Source organism: Vespa mandarinia, chromosome 6 (assembly GCF_050613455.1).
Source record: "Vespa mandarinia isolate Hongniang chromosome 6, ASM5061345v1, whole genome shotgun sequence".
Lineage (NCBI taxonomy): Eukaryota > Metazoa > Arthropoda > Insecta > Hymenoptera > Vespidae > Vespa > Vespa mandarinia.
The window spans coordinates 9,437,879-9,463,670 of NC_140815.1; the positions used below are offsets into that span (position 1 = coordinate 9,437,879).

Below are 25,792 nucleotides of genomic sequence, written 5' to 3' on the forward strand. Positions count from 1 at the left end.
GTGAGAGTAAGGGAAAGAGAGAGAAGGATATAAAAGGAGAGGGGGTGAGTGAGAGGGCTGGGCGAGCGGGTGGGAAAGGCGAGCGAGAGAGACTACTCGAGGCAGGCGGGCGTATTGATTCCCGCGTGGCGTTATACGGCGAGGTGAGAAAGCTGCGAACGGAAGATTCCTTCTGCTTCCTTCGCCGACAAGGAGAAACGTTGAAGAGAAAGAGGGAGTAAAAGTATCTCATAATTGGAATCAATCGAGTCGGCTATTTGCACCGAGGAACGTACGATCGCCAACTCTCTCACGAGATTCTCCGGAAGGTACGTTTAAGATCCTTATGCTTATAACCCAACGAACCCTCCTCTTTCGTGATTGCGCGTAAACGAGCGATCGAACGACCAATCGACCGACCGATCGACCGACCGACCGACCGACCGACCGACCAACCAATCGATCGACCGACCGACCGACCGACCGACCGACCGACCGACCGACCGACCGACCGACCGACCGACCGACCGACCGACCGACCGACCGACCGACCGACCGACCGACCGACCGAACGAACGAACGAACGAACGAACGAACGAACGAACGAACGAACGAACGAACGAGTAAACGAAGGAAAAACGAACGTGGTCTTGTTCGAGCACGCGCATCGCTTCGATCGCTCTACGTTTTTACGTTTATACGCGTGTTCTTTGAAGTGAGAACAAAAAGAGATAGAGATGGATGAGAGGGCGGTTCGGTGGGAGCGAGAGGGAAGATGGTGGAAGCTACTCTCGAAAAAAGGGTATATCGATCGGTTGGTCCGGGACCATCGGCTGGCACGCCACCACGATTCCGTGCTGGTGGCTCTGCTCTGCTTTTCCCCATCCACCTCTCTTTCCTTTTCCTTCCTTCGTATTTGCCCTCTCTTCCTCCTTCTTACCCTTTCATTCGTTTTTCCGCGCTCGCGGCAAGAAGGAACGGAAACGTGCGCGTTCCTTGAAAGGCCGCTAACAATTAATATATCGGGGTAGCCACTGTTACTGGTGTTCTGTCGGCACCAACGGTGCTAATAATTCCGCTACTACTTCTGCTGCTGCTGCTGCTGCTGCTGCTGCTGCTGCTGCTGCTGCTGCTGCTGCTGCTGCTGCTGCTGCTGCTGCTGCTGCTGCTGCTGCTGCTGCTGCCGGTGGGTTCTCTTAAGCTCCCGTATCTCTTATCGATCGAAGAACGGCTCCATTTGCTTACGATACGAGCGTACGGACAAATCTTTCTTCCCTTTCTACGAGAGCCCCTTTCAAGATCGAGTACGTTCACGATACTCGTACGTTTTTACAATAATACACGTGATATTGATCCTCGTGCGGGAACTCGAACGATGCGAGGACTCGTCATTAAGAATAATCTCGCTCTTTTTGCTTTTCTTGCCTTTTAAAAGCGCCGTCGTTAGTTCCTTATTCCTCGATGATCGATCAAATAGTCGCGTCTCCAGTATCGTACGAGTAGTGAAAAAAGAAGGGGGAGTTGGAGAATTCGATGAGAGCCACGTCGCGTCGCTCCGTAGAAAACTTTACGAGAGGAGAAAGAAAGGAAGGGGAGGGGGAAGGAGAGGAGGAGCTGGATTTGGAGACTGTGCGGAGGTGTACGCGAGACACGTGTTGATTGGTCGTAGAGAAAAAGTAGTGAAAAGTGTAACACGTGGACACGTAATAAAACTTCTCTCCTTCCTTTTCGGCCTGACGCTCTTTTAAATTTTTCCTTTTCTTTTTTCTTTCATTTGTTCCCCCCTTTTCTCCTCTTTTTTCTCTCTTTTTTTTCTCTTCTTTTCTTTTTTTTCTTTTTTCCTTCCCAACTGCTCCCTCGCGAGACGCGAAATTTGACGTCCGATAAGGCCCTACATATCCCCGCGTATACCCGCTCTATGTACGACGCGTGATACTATCGATTGGTGCTCGCGCGGAAGTATATCGCTCTAATCCTGTCATTTTCTCTTGTGCTTAGGAGAAGAGAGCTTGACACGTGGACAAGAATGAAAGAATCTGTGAAACACTGGTCGTGCAGCGACACGTCGGTCCTTCACGCGAGAAATGCTTTTTAGAAGGTACACGATTATTTTATACATATTACAATTGGATCTCTTACCTTATTCATTTATCTACGCTTGCCCAGAGTAATTAATCGTTGTTGGTCGATCACTCTGGAAATATGTAATTATCCGAATTATTCTTGATTATGCATGATCGATTATTAGCCGTGTCTACGACACTATGATCTGTTATTAACGATTACTTTCGGCCGTATATTTTCAGAAATAAATTTAATCCCTATTTACTTAAATCCCTCTTTTCAATGTCTCCTACGAAACATGATACACCATTCATCCTAGTTTTTCCTATTGTACGCTCACCTACTTTCCATTATTTTATATTTTTTAATGGTCAACGTTTCAAGACAGTTCTCCGCACGACACCTTCTCGAAATCCATCCCATGGATGGCTCGTGCATCGGATATAACGCGTTTAAAATTGGATTGGATGAAATCTTATCGATTATCTTGGATAGATGCACGATCCAGAGTTTTATTGCAACTAAACGCGTACGATAACGATATAGTTTACATATAGTCGAATAAGATCATCTATCTTTTTCCCCTTTTTACATGTATGATTTTTTGCACGTCATTTTTTACACCGCGTCCTTCCCGAGTATCGCGAATTGGAACTCGACTTTTTCTATTCGTCCTGGCATTTACCTCTTTCCGTCGTATCGCATTGTATTATCTTTGCACTCGATGACAGAGAAAAGTACGATGCAAAATTTTTCCGTCCCGACGACATTGCCTACGGATAAGATTCATATTATTACTGTCGAAGTTATTACAACCAAACAAAGGGAACCAATTCGTCTTTACGATAGGATGAGAAAAATATAAAAATCTTTCAACGCGCGCATCAAGATCGCGACGTACTACTTCCTTTACTTAAGTTTACGAAGTTTACGATACTGACGTATTAACGACTTACCGCATAATCCGACACGGTATTATCTATAGACGTGTATTTAAATATAAAGATCAATGATCCTAGGTAAGGTAATATTTGCGATCGATCGTCCTACGTTTATTCTCATGAAAATGGAATCGCACGTAGCATACGATCGTAGCGCACTCGTCATTTACGTACATTGTGATCGTCCGAAAGAAGAAAAAATAAATCAGAGTGGTCCGTATCGTTCGATCGATTTTCGATCAAAACGGGTCATCCATTAGCGAATTAACCTATCAGATATCGAACGAAGAATGGAAAGTGGGTTAATCGGATTCGTGAAAATGTTAAATGATAAAATATGTATGATATCGTCCAGGCACTTGGGGAATAGGCGAAAAGAAAAATATGAATCAACGATGAATCCTCGATGAATATTGGTAATCTCAATATTGACAAAGATCAAACGAAATCTTGGAAACTAATCGCGAGTAATCGATATTAAACGGTGTTATCGCGATCGCTCGGAATATGAACGAGACCCATCGAGTACCTCGAGCGTGGAATTTGTAGTATTTGCGGCACGAGATAACTCCTTCAAGACGCGAAAAGTTCGAGTAGCCGGTATTGGCTTCGATTCGAATTAAATTCCAATTATCGTCCACACACGCACGCGCGCGCGCGCGCACACACACACACACACACACACACACACACACGCACGCACACATACAATCGCGCGCGAAAGCAACTCGAGCAACGACTTTCGAGTATCCTTCGCGCTCCGCGGGGCCGCGCTCGACTCGAACTAATCGTCCCGCTAACCCGTTCGTTCAAATCTCCATCTTCGCAGCAAAGCCTTGGCGGACTATTAAAGATAATAGATAGGAAAAACATCGTCGCTTTTGATCCAGGAAGAGGGCATGACGCACCGAACTCATGCAGTGGCGAAAACACGTGCGCATCAAGTACGGTGGTCGAGTCGGTGTCGGTCAAGGACAGCAGGATCGGGATCAGGTGCAGCTGCAGGTGCGCGTGGTGCAGCTGCAGCGGGAAGGGGGCGCACGACTCAGCTACGTCTGTCATCAGCCTCAACTCTCGTCTACGGCTCGCCGCGATTGCAGTGCAGCAGCCATGCTCTGCTGCGGCCGGAGGAAAGTAAGTGAAAAACGTACCTATCCAACTAGTTCCATTCTCAATGAGTTCTATCCTCCCGACCACCCACATCTATATAAACCTGCTTGCGTCTGGAGATAAAATCTAAATCTTCTATCCGACGCTCTCCAGTTTCTCTAACGCTTTTTTTTCAGATCCAATTCGTCGTTGCGTTCTCGTCGAGCTAAGAAATTGCGCCAGGATTGCGCCGAGTACGAACGGAAGGTCGTTTGTGCCGTCGACCGGATAAGATTGCTTTCTGAATTATTGTCGTTAAATCGATTAGCTCGAGATAAATCGTATCGAGAGTTAAATGGAAGGAACTCGACTCGAGCCGAGCTTAATCGAGCGATCTCTTAGAATCGATCGCTCAAAAATACGTATCTTCAATTTTTAACAAATTTAACGTAGGCACGAGTAACGTATGTACTCTTTTCCGAATACGACCGTCATTTTTTATGTTTCGGCCAAAAGTCGCCGAAAAATGAGAATATTTCTCAAAAGACGAGAGATCTTCCCCGTTTCTATTTGTAGCCTCGTTGGGCCACGTGAAATTTTTTAGAAAAGAAAGTGGCAAGATTCGTTGCGCGGGTTAGTACGCGACACAATAACACCATGGCCTTTGACGCGTGTCTTTTCTTTCGACGACGCCGCGACTCTCGGCCAATCCGAAAGGCATGGCACCCTTCGAAAACTTTGCAAAGCCGAGAACCTTGCAACTTGTTCGATTACCGTTACCGGTTAAACGAAAGATCTAAATGTTCGAGATAAAGACGAAGAGCGTACCGTCGATCGATTTTTAGAAAAGAGAGAGAGAGAGAGAGAGAGAGAGAGAGAGAGAGAGAGAGAGAGAGAGAGAATGAGGAAGAAGAGCGGCGAAGCTCTCGAATCCATTAAAATTTTGCAAATGGTGCAATAACATAATAAGCCGCGTCCTCGTCGTCATAGACGTCGACGTCAACCGCAACGACAACGACGTGGAAGAGAAGAACGTAACAATCTATTACGAGGCTCTCTAAGCTCGCTATGGCGTCATCGTATAATTAATTAGGCGCTCGTCGATAAGGGTCTTCGATGAAAGAACTTGTTCTCGAAACTGCTAGCAAGATATACGATCTGTCGTTTTTTTTTCTTTCTTTCTTCTTCTTCTTCTTCTTCTTCTTCTTCTCCGAAACGTCGATATTCGAACGTTCTTTTCGCATTTTAGTGGAATACGTTAGAACGCGTGCTTCCACGAAAAGTAGCGACGATTTTTCAGACCTAACGACTTCTCCCAAGTGCATAATGTGCCAATCGAATGTCTCTGTGTGCACGCGAACCGTATGTTTCGTAGGGACGAGCCAAGTATAGTTCGAAAGCCGAGGTGAAATAATAACAAAGTTAAATGGGAGCAAATGACGTTGCAACTTGAACCTTCGTTATTCGAAGCTTCAACGCGCCGAGCGCAATTTATGAGAAGGACCTCCGTCGTTATGGATTTGGAACTCTCCTAGTCGGATAATTTCGAGCGTTCGCTCGCCTCGACCAAGCTCCATTATTTCCTGCGAATTTTATTCTTCACTTTTAATAAGCGCCACTTTGTCCGCTTTTTTCTTTCCTCTTCCTGTCCTCGAGAGAGAGAGAGAGAGAGAGAGAGAGAGAGAGAGAGAGAGAGAGAGAGAGAGAGAGAAGCATTTCCACGAATCGTAAAGGGCCTTTTCCCTTCTTCTTACAGAGTCGAAAAGGTCTTCGATAGACAAAAAGCGTTCATTTCGAAGCGACGCGTAGCCGTCCGATCGGCTGGCAAGTGAATTCGTGGAAACACAGATATCGAATATCGTACGAGCGCCCTGATACTTATAGTTGGTAAATATAGGAACGTTGCACTCTCTATCCTCGATCGACGAGTAAATCATTCAGCGCGACCCAAATTCTATCTCGACGTAAAATGCCACTCGCATTGTGCCAATTGACGAAGCACGATTCTATGTCTAAAGGAGCCTGAATTAATGCTCGTTTACGGAAAGATTAATTACGCGAGTGTGGATTAGGACTCGTAGAAAATGCAAAGACCCCACTCACTCGGTACGCGACCACATTTATTTCTTTTCTATGGCATATTTCTATCAAGTACTTTTATCTTTTAACTCTAATTACGTCGAACACGCTAATAATCACAACGCGTTTGACGTATTTGAAATCAAACAACGTTTCTATGTATTGTCTGGCTCGTACGATAGATTACTAACAGCGGGGCCAGGTAGATGAGAGAGAGAAAGATCAAAGCCAACTCGAAGTAACAGTAGACACGGACATCTTTGATTCAGCAATAAGCAGTAATGGACGTTCGCTCATCAAACAACGGTCTTTGACCTCGCGAATACCTACATTTTACATTTTACATTAACTGCATTCTCCACTCGGAAAAGCTTCAAAAGATGGACACAAAGGTAGATGAAATCTCTCTCTCTCTCTCTCTCTCTCTCTCTCTCTCTCGAGTATCCCGAAATCGAAGCGGTTCTATGCTCAGGTACGACAGCTTTAAATATTCCTCGAATAAAGAATAATAATATCGCTCCAAGTAACGGTACGATTGGAGAAAGATTATCTAGACTTTTCTTACTTGTATAAGTTCCTATATCAACGAAATTGCAAAAAGACAGGAGAACGAGATAATGTGCATAAATCCGCGATTGATCTTTCTGTATCAATGACACGGCCAGTGAACGATGATCTTCGCTATGTCACATTAATGAACAGCCGTTTATCTTGGCATACTCTAATGCGAAATCAATATCTAATTATCTCCCATCGACCTTATCCATCCTTCTACCCTCTTTATACCGACAGAGTCCGCTGCCGCTCTATCGATGCTCTCTATCTACGCACTATCCTTCGAATCGACAATTAACGCATTATCGCTAATACATAACAAAATTTGTTGTAATATAGATATCGATACGATTAGATTTTCCATTTCCTAATCCGAGGGAGGACATAAAATTGTGAAAATTTGCGAAAAGAAGAACGTTAGGTGGGGTTTAGTCAATAATTACAAACTTGTTCTTTTCATCGCTTCAACGAGAGCCAAAGCCGAGGGTGTTAAAGTGCACAAGCGCATGCAGAAGGAAATTTCGATCGGGGTAGCCACGAGACGATGGAATTTCCTCGTAACACACGTGACATGTCCTTAAGCGGCCTTTTGCCACCCTTACTTTCCGACTCGGCCGTTAACTCGGCGTCGGGGAAGGTTGCATATTGCGGAGGGCTAATTGTCGCCTCGCCTAGACTCTCTTCTCCCCCTTTTCGCCGTTCCGTCGGGAGTCTCGTTGCAAGAGAGGAGACGGCGAAATGAAGAGAGAGAGAGAGGGAGAGGGAGAGGGAGAGAAGAGCGGGAGTGGGGAAGAATGAAGAGGATGAATATAAATATAGGTGGGGCGCGGGCGACCGAGGAAAGGGGGGGGGGTGGGGGAGAAGGAAAAAATGGGGCACAAGCGGGGAATGTCGGACGAAAAGGAAGTCTCTTTGATTTTCAGCTGGGCCGCAATTATCCCTCTTGCACGTTCCACATACCGGAATTAGAGCAGTTGGATCGTTACGATCCCTTTCCTCTTTTCCACCACTTTCTCATGTGGTACCACGTGAGAATGTATGAAAAGATTCCTCGGGAGAGATATCTATAGATTATAGTACGATGCTCTAGAAAATGTGTCTATGCGGCGATCGACGAAGGGCCCATCGTACGCGCTAAAATGCCACTTGGGCGCATCGAATTTCGCTTAAATTCCTTGTTAAAATTCACTTTTGAATTTCGCTACCAAACTAAAACTCTTTAAAACTGTTGCTAGTTTGGAAATTATTCGATCCTGTGTCGTAGAATTGATTAAAAGAAAAAAAAAAAGAAATCTTTTAAGCCACGGCTTTCGTAATATCGTGCACGGTTACGTGCAGACGTATCGAATATTTTCAATACAAATGTTGACGAATGTGGAAATTCTATAAACATTTCTGTGCAAACTCCAAGGAGATTTCTTTGTTCATTCGCTTCGTATGCGATGCTTTGATGTACGGGATTGAAAACGGTTTCCTATGGAATTTTACTTCCTACTCATCGCATACCCATTTTTAATCTCTTTGTGACGCGATAAACACATCCGCAACCCCGAGCGACTATTCCCAGGTTATTTCTCTCTATCGCACGAAAGGGTCCTATCGTGCAAAAGAAAGAAGAACGCGCGGCGTGAAATCAATATCTCGGCGTAGCGTATTTCGAAAAATTTCCGTCCATCGAATCCATACGATACGGGACATACTGGTCAATATCTTGTACCTACTGCAATATTTAGGTATCAATGATAGATATGGAATTATTATTGGAAATACGATCAATGCGCTTGCAAATATTCCATTGATTCCAATCCTAAAGTCTCAGATACGGGCAATAAGATACTTTCAAAGGTATAGATATCGCGTGCAATAGATCAAGCTCCTTGATCTTCCGCGAAGATCCATGAAACGATATTGGGGTTGATTGGGGACAATATTTAAGTTAACGATCTCCTCTATCATTCTTCTCGTCTCCTTACGAAATTTAATACAGTACTTATTTCTATCAAGTGATCATCCCGATAAGGCTTAATTATCTCGTATAAATTATTTTTAATGTCACCTTGTCTCGTCTAATTAAATTTCGACAGAATAAAAAAAATAAAAAAAAAAATGACGTTAAATAACGTTTAAATAACGTTAATTAAATTGAGAAATGAAGTTACATTATACTCTTATCGCTATCTAGATGCCTCCCTAGATCCCGTCGTCTTAGTCGTTTTAAGATCTATCTCGTTTTGTGTCATTTTCTTAAATATTCCAAAAGCCAACGAATATCAATGGATTGGGACTGGAAACGGATAGAATATACATATCCATACGTTCCTTTCCCGATAGGATTATATACATAATACATAGGGTATGTAGTTCGCGCACGATTGGCCACGATACCCAATAAAGGTCTTTCGATAAAGCTTCGAAAAACGGATCCGATTTCTCGGCGATATCTTCCGAGTGACCCATTCTATTTCGTTTCCCGAGTCAAAAGTACCCTTGTCTCGGCCTTCTCTCTCTCTCTCTTTCTCTCTCTCCCTAGTCTACCTTCAAAGCTCTTCTTTCATAAGAGTTTGGCATCTCGTGTATCCATCGATAGGGATCCGCGAGACATTGTGCCCGTGTATACGTCCGAACATCACGAATTCTAAAAATTGCGAATTTTTATGGACGGCTCTTTGCCCAATTGATCAGAATGTAACAAGAAAGGATCCTCGATACGTAAAAAGAACCATCTGTCGTATCCTCTTTCGTATACAACTCTGTATATATATATATATATATATATATATATATATATATATAAATGCGTATATATAGTATTATTACATATATCAGAGAACGTCCGTGTGCCATTTAGAGAATATGATATTACAAATGTACGCCGAGCGCCTTATTACGTGGGAATATATTTCTCGTGATCCACTAAATCATCGTGTTAGGAAAGGTCAAGACTATCCAGGGACTTTGATATATTATATATAACTAGACGAGAAAAGACTTTTTTATATTTATAGACGCCGATCATCGATTTTCCCCGTTCACGCAGTTCTTATAGATTTCAAGAAGCATTCGATTCTTTAATGCGATATAACGAGAATGCGATCTCTTTCGCTTAAATCGTCGAGAAAAAAAAATTATCATGACGGATGATATTTTATCAATTGACTACCGTCGTTGACAATGAACTTTTATCACCGTTAGCTCGCTAATTACGAAAGCCGAACACAATCGGAAAAAGTCCGTAGAGACGGACTCGCGCTCTTCTCCACTTGAGCTTAGGCGACGCACGCTCCTTCTCGTATAGAAGAACGTATAGAAAAACTCGAGGAGAGAGAGAAAGAGAGAGCATATTATACGTAGCACTCGTCTTTCATCCCACCCATATAACCGCACACAATCTCTCTTTGCCCTCTATATATTTATCTTCGCATAGCTGTCGATTCTCTTACGCGATAGAAACAGAGAAAATGGGGCTAACTGGAAGGGGGCTGTTAATACATCGAACCACGTATGAACCGTATATGTACGTTCACGGTCAGTAGGTATTTATCGTATGCATACCAACGTGTGCAGAGTATCGTGTGGTCTATCGTGTGGCGGAAAGTTCACGTAGAGACACGTGGTCGAGCGGTTAACCATGCACACATGCGCCGTACGCCTCATCACCTACGCACAAATCTACGATACAGGCATATATCCTATACTCTACGGGGTAAGCAGCCGCGCCGCATTCACCTGTCCAGCACACGTAGCAGCGACACGTAGCTGACACTTTTCTATCCTTAATAACAGCCTATATACGACACGAGAGACAGGTACGGTGTTCGAAACATACGCGTATCTTAGTCGTATAAACGTGGAATCGAAAGGCGCAAGCGCCAAGTATTCCATCTCCCTTTCTCTTTATAGAGCGCGTGTGCGCGCGCCTACAGGGACAAAATGACGATGACGGGTAGACGAGTTGAATCGAGCTTTTCCAGGTCCACGAAGCGCAGGCGCGCTGAACCGACATCGTATTGCAGGATTCTGCAAAGACCAGAGGGGTCTTTCATCCCTCTTCATTTTCCTCTCCTCCTCCTCCTCCCCAAAGCCCCATTTACTACATTCTCTTGGCTCGGCATTCCATCTCTTTCTCCTCCCTCCTCTCTTCACCCTATCCCTACTGTCTTTCGATCTCCCTGCCACTCCCCTTTTTTCAACCGTCGATGGCCGTACGTGCGTACGCCTGCGTATACGTCACCACTATTTAGTACCACGTTTTACTACTGATACTTACGACCTACTACGCGCAGCGGCGTACCGCACGCTTTTTCATTTCTCTTCGAACTTTGATCGACGAAAAGAATCCTCTACAATGAATTATTTTCATTTTCTCGGTTGGTATTTGACGAACGATTCGATCGGAGAAAAGTCCATCTTCATCCTTATCTCCTCTTGAGGAGGACCAATTTCTATGAGAAGTTTGATGCAAAGATCGTGAGGTCTTCGAAGCTAAGGGCGAAGATAAGGGTGACGATGGTAGAGCGTAGATAAATGTTAAATCTCTCTCTCTCTCTCTCTCTCTCTCTCTCTCTCTCTCTCTCTCTCTCTCTGAGATCATGATCGTACGTCTCAGAGAACGAAAAAAATAAAGAGGATGGGGCTGGGGTGGAAAGGGCAGAAAGAAAGACACACATGGAAGTGACAGACGATTCGAGCGAAAGAGATAGAAGGGAAGACGAAAGAGGGGATGTATCGAAAGGAAATCAAAGACTGAACCCCGGCGTTGAACGAGGACATGGATAGACGTAGAAAAAGAAGTGGGTGGAGATGGTGGACGGACGCGAAGCAGGAAAGAGGTTGTACGGTGACGTCATGGTGGATCGATAGTTACCCACACTCCATGGCTCGCGAGAGTATTACGCGGGAAAAGCGCGTGCGCGGCTTCCGTACGCTTCCAAGTACTTCTTCCCGCCATATTAGCCACTATGGGATAGACGAGGATGTGCGACAGGGGTGGCACAGGGTGCTTTTTCTCCCGTAAGGTAATCCTCACGGTGTTATATACCTTCCACCTATCTCGGAGCACATATCGACGCGTGAAAAGGACCGTACGAGAGAGAGAGAGAGAGAGGCGGGGGGGAGAGAGAGCGAGGGAGTAGATCTCTCTATCTTCTTCTCGACACTAGCGATTAACGCGTGGCACAACGAGCCCGAAGGGAAACGTGGAACGATAGAGGTTAGAACGAGAATGGGTGAGGGTACGCGAAAGGGAGTGAAAAACGAATGAAGAAAGGGATACATAAGAAGGAGTTTTAGGCGATTAAAGACCCAGAAAAAAACAAAAAACAAAAAACAAAAAAAATAAAAAAGAAAAGAGAAAAAAACGAATCCAAAGTCATGGATGGTCTATGGATTCGCCGTTTTTATCGGCGGATTCTTAAATATCGCACGGAGGCTCGCTCCTTCCTCGTCTTGAACATTTCTTTCGATTACCATCGATCGCCCCACGCGTTTGATATACTTTTCGACAAAATTACTTGCGTATCAGATATGATCTTGTTTAAGAGAGACGGGGAGCGATATATTTTAACGAATTAATCAATTAATTATAGAATCGGTGTAATTATAGGAGGGCCGGGGGGAAGTGATAGACATAAGCGCAAGTCCTGGAAGGCAAGCTCCTACCAACCAGTTGCGCCCCAAGGAACCACCATCTTTGGTCATCCAGGGAGACTTCCGAAAAGTAATCATTTCAAATACTCTGTAATGCCTTAAAGTCGCCATCGATGTTTGTGAAATACGACCCGACGATAAATTCGAGGAATAAATTCGACGATAAATCCGAGCGGACGGGAATTACAGCTCGACGATTAAAGCAAAATACGGATTACGATAAATTAGGCGAATGAGTATAATGATAATGCTTTCTCCATGGAATATATCCGAGAAGGGTCGATTTCACAAAAGCGTATCGTCAAAAATATCTCGGTCCGTTACGCTTCCTGAAGCGGAAGGACGTTTTGTTGCAGATAAGCGGGATCAGTTCGGACATCTTCAAGCAAATCGAAACGGTCGAGAACGATCATGACGCCTCGACGGCAGCGGCCCTCGAAGCTGTTGAGCAAAGGGGTGACATGGTCGTTCGCGTCATCGAGCCCCGTCAAATGGGCAGACAAGTGTCCGAAGCGGCAAAGAAATTCATTGCGATGCAGGTACGTCCTCGTTAATCGTCCATTATCACATAGCGGGATCTGATCGATCGTTATTAGAAGAAGAAGAAGAAGAATTGAAATCGTCCGCGCAACGTCATCTCTTCAACGTCATCCTCTTTTAGGATCCTAAACACCCTATCCACCTTGTTGAGATAATTAAAAGGCCGGGACAGACGCTTGGCTTATATATACGCGAAGGTAATGGCGTTGACAGAAACGACGGCGTCTTCATCTCAAGGATAGCATTGGAAACTGCCGTCTATAACAGTGGCTGCTTGAAGGTGAGAATTTAAATCGAGAATTAATACGTCCTCGTTCGTCTTATATATCCCAGAGAAAAAGGTTACGAGTTCGTTCGTTGTGAGAGGAGGCTTCTCTTCGTCTTTTCATCTATCGTAACTTTAATTCACGCCCAAGATTCATAACCCAAACGAAATCCATTAGAATCGTCGAATTCTAGGGGGGAGAGAGAGAGAGAGAGAGAGAGAGAGAGCTATAAAGGCTCTACCCCCTCGCGTCGGCAAACGATTCAGACACCATATGTATTTTTAATTACAATCGACGATAAAATATCGTTAAAATATATAAAAAATCTTATTCTCCTAGGTAGGCGACGAGATCCTCGCGGTAAATTTAGTTGACGTGACGCACATGAGCCTAGACGACGTCGTTATTATCATGTCGATACCGAGGAGGCTCATTCTCTCGACCAGACACGGTCCCCATCAAGCTGTCTCTCATAGTCGTCAGGCCGAGCACAAAGCACCACCGGTGGTAGTGATCAAGAGGGAACTGAACGAAGACGAGAGCGACCACGCTACGAGTAATCATGTCAGGTACATCAGAAATCTAAGATATATATCTGAACGGATGGATCCGGATTGCGGACTGAAATGAAATACTTTATCTCGATCGGCAGAGACAGTAGTCGCAGACGAGGCGACGGACGAGAAATGTTGCCCTCCCGATCGCAACTAGGCCTTACGGGTTTGGGATCGAGTCAAGATTTGGGTTCTAGTAACGGCGATCTTTATTACAATTCGAGACCGGAAGGACATTGGTCTTATCAACCACCGCCACCACCTGTCATCACCCATCAACCGAAACCTGCGACCGCACAACATTTTCAACCTTACGAGCGTGGTTATCCGAAGACATTGGAAAGTCTGGCCGAGAAAGTAAGTTTTGGTTGTGGCACGCGATAAATCGTAAGCTACGGATGTCGTTCGTCTAACGATAAGAAACTTGACATAGCTCGAGATTTTCTTAATGCTCTCCGATCGATTCGAGAAAATAAGTCAAGATACGATTAGCCTGTCCGATCCGATGTCAATCTCGATCTGATGTCACGTGTAGATACTATACATTAGATGTTCTAGACGATGTGGATCGAGCACCCTTTCATACACCTATCTGCACCAATTTAACTACTTGTTTTCCCTTCTCTATCTCCGATAAACGCTACGTTACGTTAGAAAAGAAAGTGGTGAATTCGTCTATTGTCTCGAGACACTCTCCGATAGAAATCAGAGCGATCATTGCACCTTTATTGCCAACACGATCTCCGAGTCTTTCGGATAATTGATATTGCTATGAGATATATATATATATATATATACATACATACATATATATTTATATACATATATATATATATACATATATATATATATATATATATATATATATATATATATATATAAAATGTGCCTCGTTGAATTACTTTAAATAACACATTTTGCATGCTCCTATCTAGAAAGACGAGAGCTTTCGCTTCTATGTCTGCTTGATTATTTAATGTGTGATCAATATCCGAAACTCACGTCGATGTATTTCCGAACGGCACGGAGTGTCGACATTCTTACGACACGACGTTCGTCTTTCGATGTCGTCTTTCATATAACTAATCGGTTCTATGAATGAATGCTACATTGAAATTAACCAGGATTTTACGAAGGTAAAGACAACACTAACTCTTTCTTCATATCTAGAATTGTGTATAGGTATAAGAGCAATTTATCGTACTGTACGTACCGTACGCGATATATATATATACATATATATATATATATATATAATATATAATATATACATATGCTCATTATTCGATACGTATATCTGCATTTCCTCCAATCGAATCCATGCGAAATTTCTATATGAAGCATTTTAATTATATTCGGCAATACGACGGTCAATTCGGCACCACACACCAAATGTATGCATCGGCAGTATATTCAACCCGAATATTTCCTTCGATTATTGTGCTCCCTCCTTTCGCTATTAATCATTTCGTTCGTTTGCAATCAATAGGTAGGTATGTTTTTTCTTTTATTATTACCGATGCACACATTTTTTCTATTAGTAAATCTTTTTCCGTATTAATAAATCTTTTCTTCCAAATATTATTCAATATAATTAGATTTCATAGCGATATCAAATAGATATATGAAAAAAGTCGCGTACGTGTACCGCTATATTTTAATAACGTAAACCCCCTACTTTTCGTTGCCTCGTACATATGCTTGCTGTGCAATTCCTTCCATCGTTTTCTTTCTATCGTCCTGCATTTTGAATCTTATTATATCCATATCTCTTATCTACGTGATTCTATCGTAATCGTGAACGTTAATTAATTGACATTATGATTGATCAACTTCCCTTTATAAGATATCGATCTTTCAATTATTTTTCATTTCGCTATCCAAACAAAACTAGTACAATTAATTGCTCAGCTTGCGAAACCAATCATAGTGTCGATGGGCAATCGTTAAATGGATTATCGGTATCTTGGATTATCGTCGACTATATTTTCTTTCCGTTGCTATTCATGGATACACTTTCTATTCCACTTTCTATTTTCATTTTTCCCCAACGATCTAATTCTTAGTGACTTGACGAAGTCACAAAGTTGACGATAATCCGAGACACGAAATAAATTTTTGACCTGCGATGAAACGCGTCGATAACGTAACACGTCGCAACGGTACTGCAAATAGGTACACTCCTTCTATACTGGGCCAGTGATGCCCTCGAACGATGGACGTCGAATGTCCACCGGTGGCGGAATGCAAACGGTCGCAGGAAGATTGTCAGGGCAGACTCAGTCCTCTCATTATGGTTATTCTCAGCATGCCGGAAGTGGAAGGATCATTCCAAGAAGCGGTTCGGATCAACATTTGCCGCGCGTCGATTACGCGAGCATAACGATGCCAGCTCGTCATACTCTTCTAAGATCGAGCTTAAAATCGGGTACGCGTTATGTACCAAGAGGCAGTATTGTATTGTCGTCGTTATTACTTGCTATCAACTAAATCATTTTCTTTCATGCAGGAACGTCGGCATTGCGATACAACACCAGATACGGGACTCAAGCGGACACGCCGTCGATCACACCAAGGCGAAATCCAGTCGGTACTTTGACCAGAAGACACAGACCATCTTTGGATTATGCTTCCGATACCGAGGCCACGTGTTCGAGTTCACCGAAATCTGCCTACTATTATTACAGACACAATATGAATAATCCACCATCGAGCAGTGCCGTCTCCCATCTTGCGACCCTTTCGAGATCGCAAATTGGTCAGGGTATGGCGGGTAATTTAAATTTTTCAACCAACGTCGTTACTCTCCTTACTCTCCTTTTCTACAATACTTTGTTTTTTGTTTTTTTTTTTTTTTTTTTTTCTTTCTTTCTTTCGTCACTCCTGTACTCTAGGACTGAGATCGAACTCTTTGCCCCGAAGTGGTAGAACGTTGCCGCAACAGCCAGGTATCAGGTCGGGTCTCAGTACGGTGGCATCAGGATTGATCGATCAGGAAGACAGCGATGGTGCTTTATCGGCCCCGGAATTGCCTTCGATTAGACGGGACAGGGGTAACTATGCGAAAAAGAAAAAAACAAACAAAAAGCAAAAAAAAGCGTACCTTGCCCAAATAAATACGTAAATTTTCACTCTCGTATTTTTATTAACCCGACGAAACAGGTAGGATACCATCGTCGCCTAGCGTATTCACTTCCGACGAATATCGAGCGTGGTTGAGCAGGACGCCTAGCACGAGCGCATTGTACGAGCAAATCAGGGCCACCACAAATCGACCACCACGTTATACCTATAGCGCTGAAAATATTCACGCGGCGGTCAATCAAGTAAATTATTTTATTACTCGATCTTGCAATTGATTCTTACAAGAGAGAAAGAGAGAGAGAGAGAGAGAGAGAGAGAGATTTAACCCTTTGTTTGACGCTATATTTATATCGTAGGGCGATTATGGTAGTTACGGGGCGTACAGACCACTTTCTAGTACGTTAGACCGACTTTCAACGAGATCTGCCTCGGCGCAACAAGTTAATTTGGCGAATTTGAGAGCGTCGACGGCTATTAGTTCGACGTGTCATCGGGGTACAGGCAATCCTAGGCCGGCATCGGTGGCTACAAGCGCACGTTCCTCTTTGACAAGTCAAAAACCGTCGTTAGGAAGTTCAGCGAGTCAAAGGGCAACATCAGTTAGAAGAATTAGAAACTTATTAGACCTTGAATCTACGAGAAGTATACCGACCCCCACACCTACCAGAACTCAGGATCAAAGACTGCTAGATATTAATCCTGCAGGTAAGTAATATCCAGCTTGTAGTCTCGACATGATAATCCCTCTCATGTAAACCCTCCCATATAATGTGACGTTTTAGAGTTCCTCAAGTATAAGATAGAAAAGCCACCGACAGTGGGTACTCCGAGTTCGACCAGTTCCCTCTTGAGTTCGCTCGGGGAGACCAGCGGTGGTGATCTGGCAGGTGGGGTCAGTGGATTGCTCTGGGTACACTTATTAGCGGGTCGTGGCCTTCGTTCGACTACAACCTCCTCGGCAGCAACTACACCCTCAACGCCATCGGGTCAGCCTAATTTAGGTATGTCAAAAGATTAATAACGAATAAAAAAGATAATAAATAATAATAAATTATTAATGAATAAACAGCTAGCTGCGGCCTGAGAGACTTATATTGCGTATTGGAGTGTGACAGAGTGCACAAAGCACGGACCGTAGTGCGAACGGGCGATTTGATGTTCGATTGGGACGAAACCTTCGAGCTGGATCTCGTAGGAAATCGGCAGCTGGATCTGCTTGTATATTCTTGGGACCCACAATATCGGCACAAACTCTGTTATAAAGGATCCGTACACTTGGCGACACTGCTTAAGGAAGCGGCGATGCATCAGTTGGCGGTTAAGGTGGAGCCTCGAGGTACAATCTATTTAAGACTGCGATATACCGACGCTCAGCAAACTTTCAGACGGAGGGGATTACCAGTTATATCCCTCGCTACCAGAGTAGCTCCTTTGTTCGGAGTCGATCTCGATACCGTTGTAAGTTTAATACTTATACCTAAGGTATAAGTCTAATACTAATCTACCTACTAATACTATATCTACGCGTCCATAGACATACTTTATATGGCTTTTCCTAATAATCGAATAATTAATAATTAACGAATAATTAACCATTTGAATTTTATCCACAGGTTAGTCGAGAGTCAAAGACTGGAGGAGTTCCCGGTGGTGTTTCCACGGCACTAGCAATGGGAGTTCCAAATGTACCGATAATAGTTTGGCGATGCGTCGAGGAGGTTGAAAGGAGAGGCTTGGATATTATAGGTCTGTAACATCGTGATGATTCTTATCGTCATGACACTTGATCGCTGCGAATTATCGAATACGAAATATTACTTTCGATATCTATATCTAACACACACATAATTATTATATATATATATATATATATATATATATATATATATATGTATTACAGGTTTGTATAGACTTTGCGGCTCGGCAACAAAAAAGAGGATATTAAGGGAAGCTTTTGAACGAAATGCACGATCGGTCAATCTGTCACCCGACAACGTACCAGACATAAACGTCATCACCGGTAAGTTTCCACCAAAGTTTTAGACCTTGCCTCTTAACAAAGTTTAAACGAAATTATTTTTCGCATATAGGCGTACTGAAAGATTATTTACGTGAACTTCCGGAGCCGCTCTTTACTAAATGCCTCTATCAGATGATGGTCGACGCGCTGGCCGTTTGTTTGCCCGACGATCCACAAGGCAACGCTAAACTCATGTTCAGTATATTGGATTGTTTGCCTAAAGTTAACAGAGTAAGTTCAACTAGATGATCCAACGAGATCGATATGACAGTTAATAAGATAATACAATATATGTTGTAGTATATTTGACAGATAACGTGCATAATATGATTAAAACGATAACGTCTCGATTGCAGTGTACATTGATTTATTTATTAGACCACTTGGCAATGGTCGTTTCTCAATGTAACAAAATGTCACCAGCGAGTTTGGCTGTCTGTTTTGGACCAGTACTCATGTTACACTCCGAAGAAGGTGGTCCTCCGTTGGATTTCCAACAGCCGATAGCTGTATTGAAATATCTTTTGGAAATATGGCCAATTAAGTCAGGTAATGATATCATTTACTTCCGTCAATTTGAATACATTCCCAATCCAAATTATTCCAAAAGTATAACAAAAGGATGAATAATAAGGGCCGAGTAATCAGACACTCATTTCACAGACAGTTCGGAAGACTTCTTCAGTCGGTTCAGCGCTTCCTCGAGTTACGCCAGCAACCGAGCACAGCAACAGTCAGCAACAAGTGGACCAACAACAGCAGCAGCAGCAGCAGCAGCAGCAGCAACATCACCATCACCATCAGCAGCAGCAGCAGCAGCAGCAGCAGCAGCAGGTACAGCAACAGGTACAACAACAGGTACAGGGAACATTGGGTCGAACAGGGCTGCTTTGGCAGCAGCCACCCTCACTTCATCGTCCACCCCAAACTACAGCAGCCGAAGCCCTCGCACCCTCCATTCGTCCGCCTCCGCCGCCGCCAATCAAGCCTCGACAGGTGCGTTGCACAGACAATTAAAGTCGATGTGTTCGGCCATAATAAATGTTAATCATGTTTGAAATACTATTATCTAGTAAAAAAAGAAAAGGTCGATTTTCTGGCACTGAATCAGCTCCGTGAATCAGCTGCGCAAACGCATTACGAATTTCATTCGAAGCCAACGTTCCGGTAAAATTTCAATCATTTAGCGTTTAAAGAAAGAAACATGTTATTTTAAACAGACAAATCATTTTATTCTCGAATCAAGAATATATCAAAGAAAGTCCAATGACATTCATCTGCTTAATAATAAGTGCTTTCATCGATCATTAGGCGATTTTCTATCGGTCATTATTTTCGACGATTCGCAATCTGTTTGGAGCGCAGTAGCACGATAATTACCAATGATCTTTCCACCACGCTACTACTCCTTCCGCTCTCTTTTCTTCTCTCGCTGTGTTGTTCTCACTATATTTTAGCGCGCATGCGAACGATCTATGCCGTTCGAAACATTACTTCTACACTTCTATTCATCTAGGTTAAACGATCGTGTAAATATTTATCGGTAAATATCTGCCGAATGGACCAAAAACTATTGTACATATATACGTATTTTCTCGATCACTCGCTTTGCAAAATGTTCTATACACACATTTATTTAGCTGCTGCGCACCAAAGTATATCATTCGTAATAAATCACTCGCATAACATTTTGCGCGAATTTTAGATCATTCATTTATTTTGCATACTTTACGTGTTTATGCAAAATACCTTCGTGCATGTCTCGATGTCAGTTCTGTACGAGTCAATTTTGTCAGCATCAAAAAAGGAGATATCTATTCGTCGCGCGACGCTATTATTTCCGTTTGCGTCTATAGTTTCGACGTTTTTCGATTATAGTGACGATTTACGTTGTCTTCTTTATCTTTTTTCGTTTGGGCACGTATTCTTCAGAGCAAGCGCAAATTGCCGGCTCTACCAAACCGCTAACAGTACAGAGACGCCGCTTCTTGCACAGGTATTATTATTATTATTATTATTATTATTATTATTATTATTACTATTATTATTATTATTATTATTATTATTATTATTATTATCATCATCATCACTACTGTTATTACTATTATTATTATTATTGTTGTTGTTGTTGTTGTTGTTGTCGTTGCTGTTGTCGATACTATTATTATCATTATTATCATTATTATTATTATTATTATTATTATTATTATTATTATTATTATTATTATTATCGCCGTTGTTGTTATTGTCGTTGTTATTGTTATCACCATCATCATTATCATTCACATTTTCATCCGCTAATTACTTTACAATCACGTGCATGGCTCAATTCAGATGTCGGAGAATCGATCGAGTTTGCGCAACTCACTTTTAAATCATACTCGACGTCGTTCATCTTTAATAACTATCTTGATAAACGACTGCCCCATAAAACGACTGTATAAAGTGCGAATTTGTAGGAATTAAAAGCATACCTTTCGTCGTAGAAATGATTCAAGGGCGCTAAAAACGTTTGTAGTGAAGAGCGCTTATCCCATCGATTCTTTGCTCCATTTCCGATTTTGTAAACTGAAACGACGTTGAAGCGACTTGTTATTATTGTAAACAACAGTTGGACATTTTTCTCTTCTCTCTTTTTTCTCTTTTTTCTTTTATTTAATTATTCGTTTCCTTTTTCCTTCTTTTCGTTTTCTTTCGATAAAAAGTTTGAAAATATTATATTTATCAATAATAAGTATAATCAGTATATTTGTCGGATAAGACACGCAGCGGCGGAGGAGAGGATAGATTTGATTTTTGACGATAGCGGACAAGTTCGTACCAGTACAAGAAGACAATTTCATTCTTTCCACATAAACTTTAGTATCGGCTTTGAATAATGAATTCTGTTAATTAATGAAATTTATCGAACAAAATCCAGTTTGATCGATTATTTATATTGAAAAACAGAAAGGATTAATCAATGAAATGTCTCCTTTCATCTTGTTTAATGATAAAGTAAAGGGAAGAGAAAGTGTAATAAAGGACCGATAGAGGTCTCTTTGAAGTTTTTAACGAAGGGAAAAGGGAGAATTAAGGATGGAAAAATAATGAGAAATAAGAGAAACATTTTCGGGGGCGATTGCGTCCGCTTGCGTAGGTGATAGTCTCGTCTCCCGGTTCACCTAGCAGCGAGGAGTCGGAAGCCTCGCCGGAGCCGATTGACAAGAGCCTCCTAGGGGGTTTGGGATTTGAGAAGGTCGGGGAAACTACTACCACGACGGCTGGCTCGATCATAGCGGGTGCGGGTGCGGGTTCGGGTATGGGAGCGGGCGCGATCGCGATCGCGACCGAACAAATGACGCCTACGAGCAGCGTCGACACGGAGGAAGCCCGTATCTTGGAAGAGCCCGAGAAAGGTGCCGAAGGAGACGTCGAGGCAAGCGACGACGATCGCCATCAGCAACAGCCACAGCGACAGCTGCAGCAGCAGCAGCAGCAGCAGCACCACCACCACCACCACCAGCAGCAGCAACAACAACAACAACAACAACAACTTCCGAAAACGAGCCATTAATTAGGGCTTGCGAGCGGATATCATCGAACGTTGACGAAATGCGCAGCGCAGTGAACGTAAACGGAATAAGCGCGAGTGAGATCAATGCACTTCGTTTGAGCAAATAATAGACTAAACATATAAATAGAATACAAATAAAATAACACCGTGCTCGTAACGGATCTCTGCCGATGTTTTCTGGCCTTTTTATTCGCGAGTTTAACGGTTTCGGCGATTTCGACGATCGTCTTTCCCTCGTCTATGGTCTTTCTAACGCTAATTTCATCGCACGTAGCATCAAAAATTTCTCTTATCGGGAAATATTTAAAAAATTTTCCTCTTTCTCCGTTAGATCTATTTTTCTTTTCGAATTAATATTCCGATAAGAGATTACGCCTCTATTCATTGTATAATTTATATAAATCCAATGTCACGTTAATATTATAGATTTCTATTTGTGAAAATAGATAAACTCGCGAACGCGGTCTATTCCATTGAATCTCTTTCACAATTTCAAACGATTAGAAAGATACGTGCGATGTATTAACGCGATTCGCCTACGTTGTTAATTGATCATGTATCGTATCGACGACCTCATATCACAGTTTAATGCGCGGAGTTATCTTCGATCTCTCCAATACCATCGATATAAAATATAATTGCTCCGTTGCAAATTACGAACGTAATTAAAATTTCCCTTAAGAAAATATCGATTTCAATTCAAAGGCGAGTTACAAACCGTACAACAAATCATTACCATTTTGCTGGATAACTTTCATATTTCTATATTTATATCATTTACTCGTCGTAATGAGGTCTCGCTTGATATCGAGCAATTTTAATTAGTTAAAAATATCGATCGAGCGTTCGTAGGCGATTGTCAAAGTAATTAAAAACGCTAACCGATAGGACCATGACGAATATTCTTTCCCAACTAGAACCGACGTTCCTAAATCGATAGGAAACTTTACTCGAGATTCGTGCAGCTTCGTCATTCTCGCCGTTGTAATAATAAATAGACAAATGATAAATGAAAATATTTCGAGCGAGAGTGAAGCTTTCAAAGCACAACCTATCGATATTAAAAAGAAAAAAAAAAAGAAAAAAAAAGAAAAAGAAAGAAAAAAGAAAAAAAAAAGAAAAAAGAAAAGAAAAGCGACAAATTAGAAATAAAAGGAAGCAAAGAAAGAGTTTAAACGTTAAAGACGTATGAATTTTTTCAAAAAAAAAAAAAAAAAAAAAAAAAAAAAAAAAAAAAAAAAAAAAAGAAAAAAAAAAAAGTATTTTCAGTCAAAAAACTCTATTCTTTCTTTCTTTCTTTCCTTCTTTTTTTTCTTATTCCTTCATATATATTCTTGTTTTTTTTTGGTTTTTTTATAATCTTGGTCGACAGAAAACAAAAATAATACTCGACGATATGAGCGACAGAAAAAGGATCGTCGAAAGGCAATTCGATGGATACTTAGCTCCAACGGCACAATGAGAAAAATTGCTATTATACGCAACCGGTGGTTTCTTCTTTGTCGAGCGAAATCTTTCCGTATCGTTCGTGTATGAAAACAAATTCGCGTCGACAACAACGAGTTCGATAAAGCACGAAAGAAATGATTAACAAATGCGAGATAACACAACCTTTCCCACAGCAGCCATATCATTACGATAGGCGTATAGATCCAGGTATACAGACACACACACACACACACACACACACACACACACACACATACCCAGCAAATACCCAACAGAAAAGCGTAAGCAGAAAGAAATAATACAACGTGACATACATAATGGTCGGTTTATATACAATATACTATATACACATGTTATATATATATATGTAGACTAGTCACGATATACATGTGCTTTTGATAAAAGATTATTACTTGTAGCGTTAGTTAGCCCTCGTATACAAACAAAAAACAGACAACTACTAAAGGTATACATCATTGAATCTATATGTACTATGTATAAATATATAGTATTTATATAGATCTCTATAAATATATATGCATATATACAGATCTATATCTATATCTATAAATATATGTGTGTATGTGTGCGTGTGCGTGCGTGCGTGCGTGCGTGCGTGCATGCGTGCGTGCGTATGTATGCGCGCGCGCGCGTGCGTTGTATATATATATTTATTTATATATAGTACATGTACATGTTATACATAAGAAAAATAATATTATACATACAAGAATAGATATAAAAAGGGCCGCTACAGAGATATCGAAAGGATCGTGCACGCATGCTATATCGAAGAAAAAGTTGGAAAATAAAAATATGAAAGAATAAGCCAAATCATGCGCGAACGCGCCTGCATCGCACACGTATACACACGCAAAACACCGCCATCGTTAAATATCGCGACGCGTTCTATGCAAATGTTGACTATAGATAATGGAATACGAAGAAAATAAAAGACGCAGAAGAGCGGTGCGAGATGTGGGAGAACTCACTAAAAAGAAACGATAATAATTACGAGTAAAGCGATTAAATAATATTTACATATATACATATATACATACATACATACATATATATATATATATACACATATATATATATATATATATACATGTATATAAATAATTTTAAAAGTAAAAGAAGAAAAATTAGCCAGTATTATCGTTCATCTAAAATTATAAAACTATAAAAAAGGGGCAAGTAGAGCAAGAGAGAGAGAGAGAGAGAGAGAGAGAGAGAGAGAGAATGAGCGGATGAGCGGCTGAATGAGAGAAATAGATGACAAGATAAAAAGGATCTCTAAAGTGAAACTATACGACATCGTAGATTGCGAATAAAATGATATTATCGATAGATGCGAGATGAGGGATGCGCGAAAGATCCGGAACGAGGACACGAACGATCGAGGATCGAAAATAAAAATGAAAAATAAAGAAAAAATAAGTTAAAACTTCCTACGCGTTAAACGTTATGTAATATTATAACTAATATTTTAACTTTGCTCGTGTCCTTGTTACGTGTCCGGGGGTAAAGCACTGATATATATTATGTATAAACTTAAACACACGGAAGTACACAGGACACATTGATCCCATGACCGTACACAGACGCGACACACCGCGTATCCGTACTGTTTTTCCCGCACAGGTAATATTACAACGCGATTCGCGACGATCGCGATAGTAGAGAGAACGACAGAGTTATTTGACACGGAGAGTATTCGTCGGGAAACATTGTATAGGCTGAGTGCATCATAAAAGCGTATAAATTTAGTCGTATCGACAGCCGCCGCCCCCCCCCCCTTCTTTCAACCCATTAACCCAAGAGCCCTGCGCAAAAAATACCCAGCCCTCATCCGATCGTCTACGACTACCTATCGTTTTTTCTACGTGTGCGTGAGCGAGGAAATGCCGGGTACCGGATATTTTTCACTGCTTCATCGATAGTTCGAGGAGAGAAGGAATTGCCAT

At 41.9% G+C, this 25,792-nt stretch overlaps 1 protein-coding gene across 12 annotated transcripts; it reads left to right on the top strand.

Moving 5' to 3' along the window:
• The first annotated feature begins 80 nt into the window (after window positions 1–80).
• On the top strand, window positions 81–23,422 carry RhoGAP100F (Rho GTPase activating protein at 100F). 12 transcript variants are annotated; one of them, XM_085657891.1, is made up of 22 exons: window positions 81–308; window positions 1,978–2,077; window positions 3,875–4,118; window positions 12,310–12,423; window positions 12,689–12,892; window positions 13,015–13,173; window positions 13,499–13,728; window positions 13,812–14,070; window positions 15,889–16,141; window positions 16,223–16,486; window positions 16,608–16,766; window positions 16,876–17,039; window positions 17,154–17,502; window positions 17,580–17,798; window positions 17,867–18,255; window positions 18,411–18,543; window positions 18,698–18,817; window positions 18,888–19,048; window positions 19,174–19,366; window positions 19,481–19,813; window positions 20,750–20,813; window positions 21,957–22,081. In XM_085657891.1, exons 3-22 carry the CDS (start codon window positions 3,900–3,902, stop codon window positions 21,958–21,960), a joined length of 3,990 nt encoding a protein of 1,329 aa, XP_085514017.1. In that variant the 5' UTR covers window positions 81–308; window positions 1,978–2,077; window positions 3,875–3,899; the 3' UTR covers window positions 21,961–22,081. The 12 variants fall into 12 exon arrangements, with proteins under 12 accessions (XP_085514017.1, XP_085514019.1, XP_085514011.1 ...); XM_085657893.1 differs by having other exon boundaries at window positions 19,485–19,813; XM_085657885.1 differs by lacking the exon at window positions 20,750–20,813 and having other exon boundaries at window positions 19,485–19,813; window positions 21,957–23,422.
• The last annotated feature ends 2,370 nt before the right edge of the window (window positions 23,423–25,792 follow it).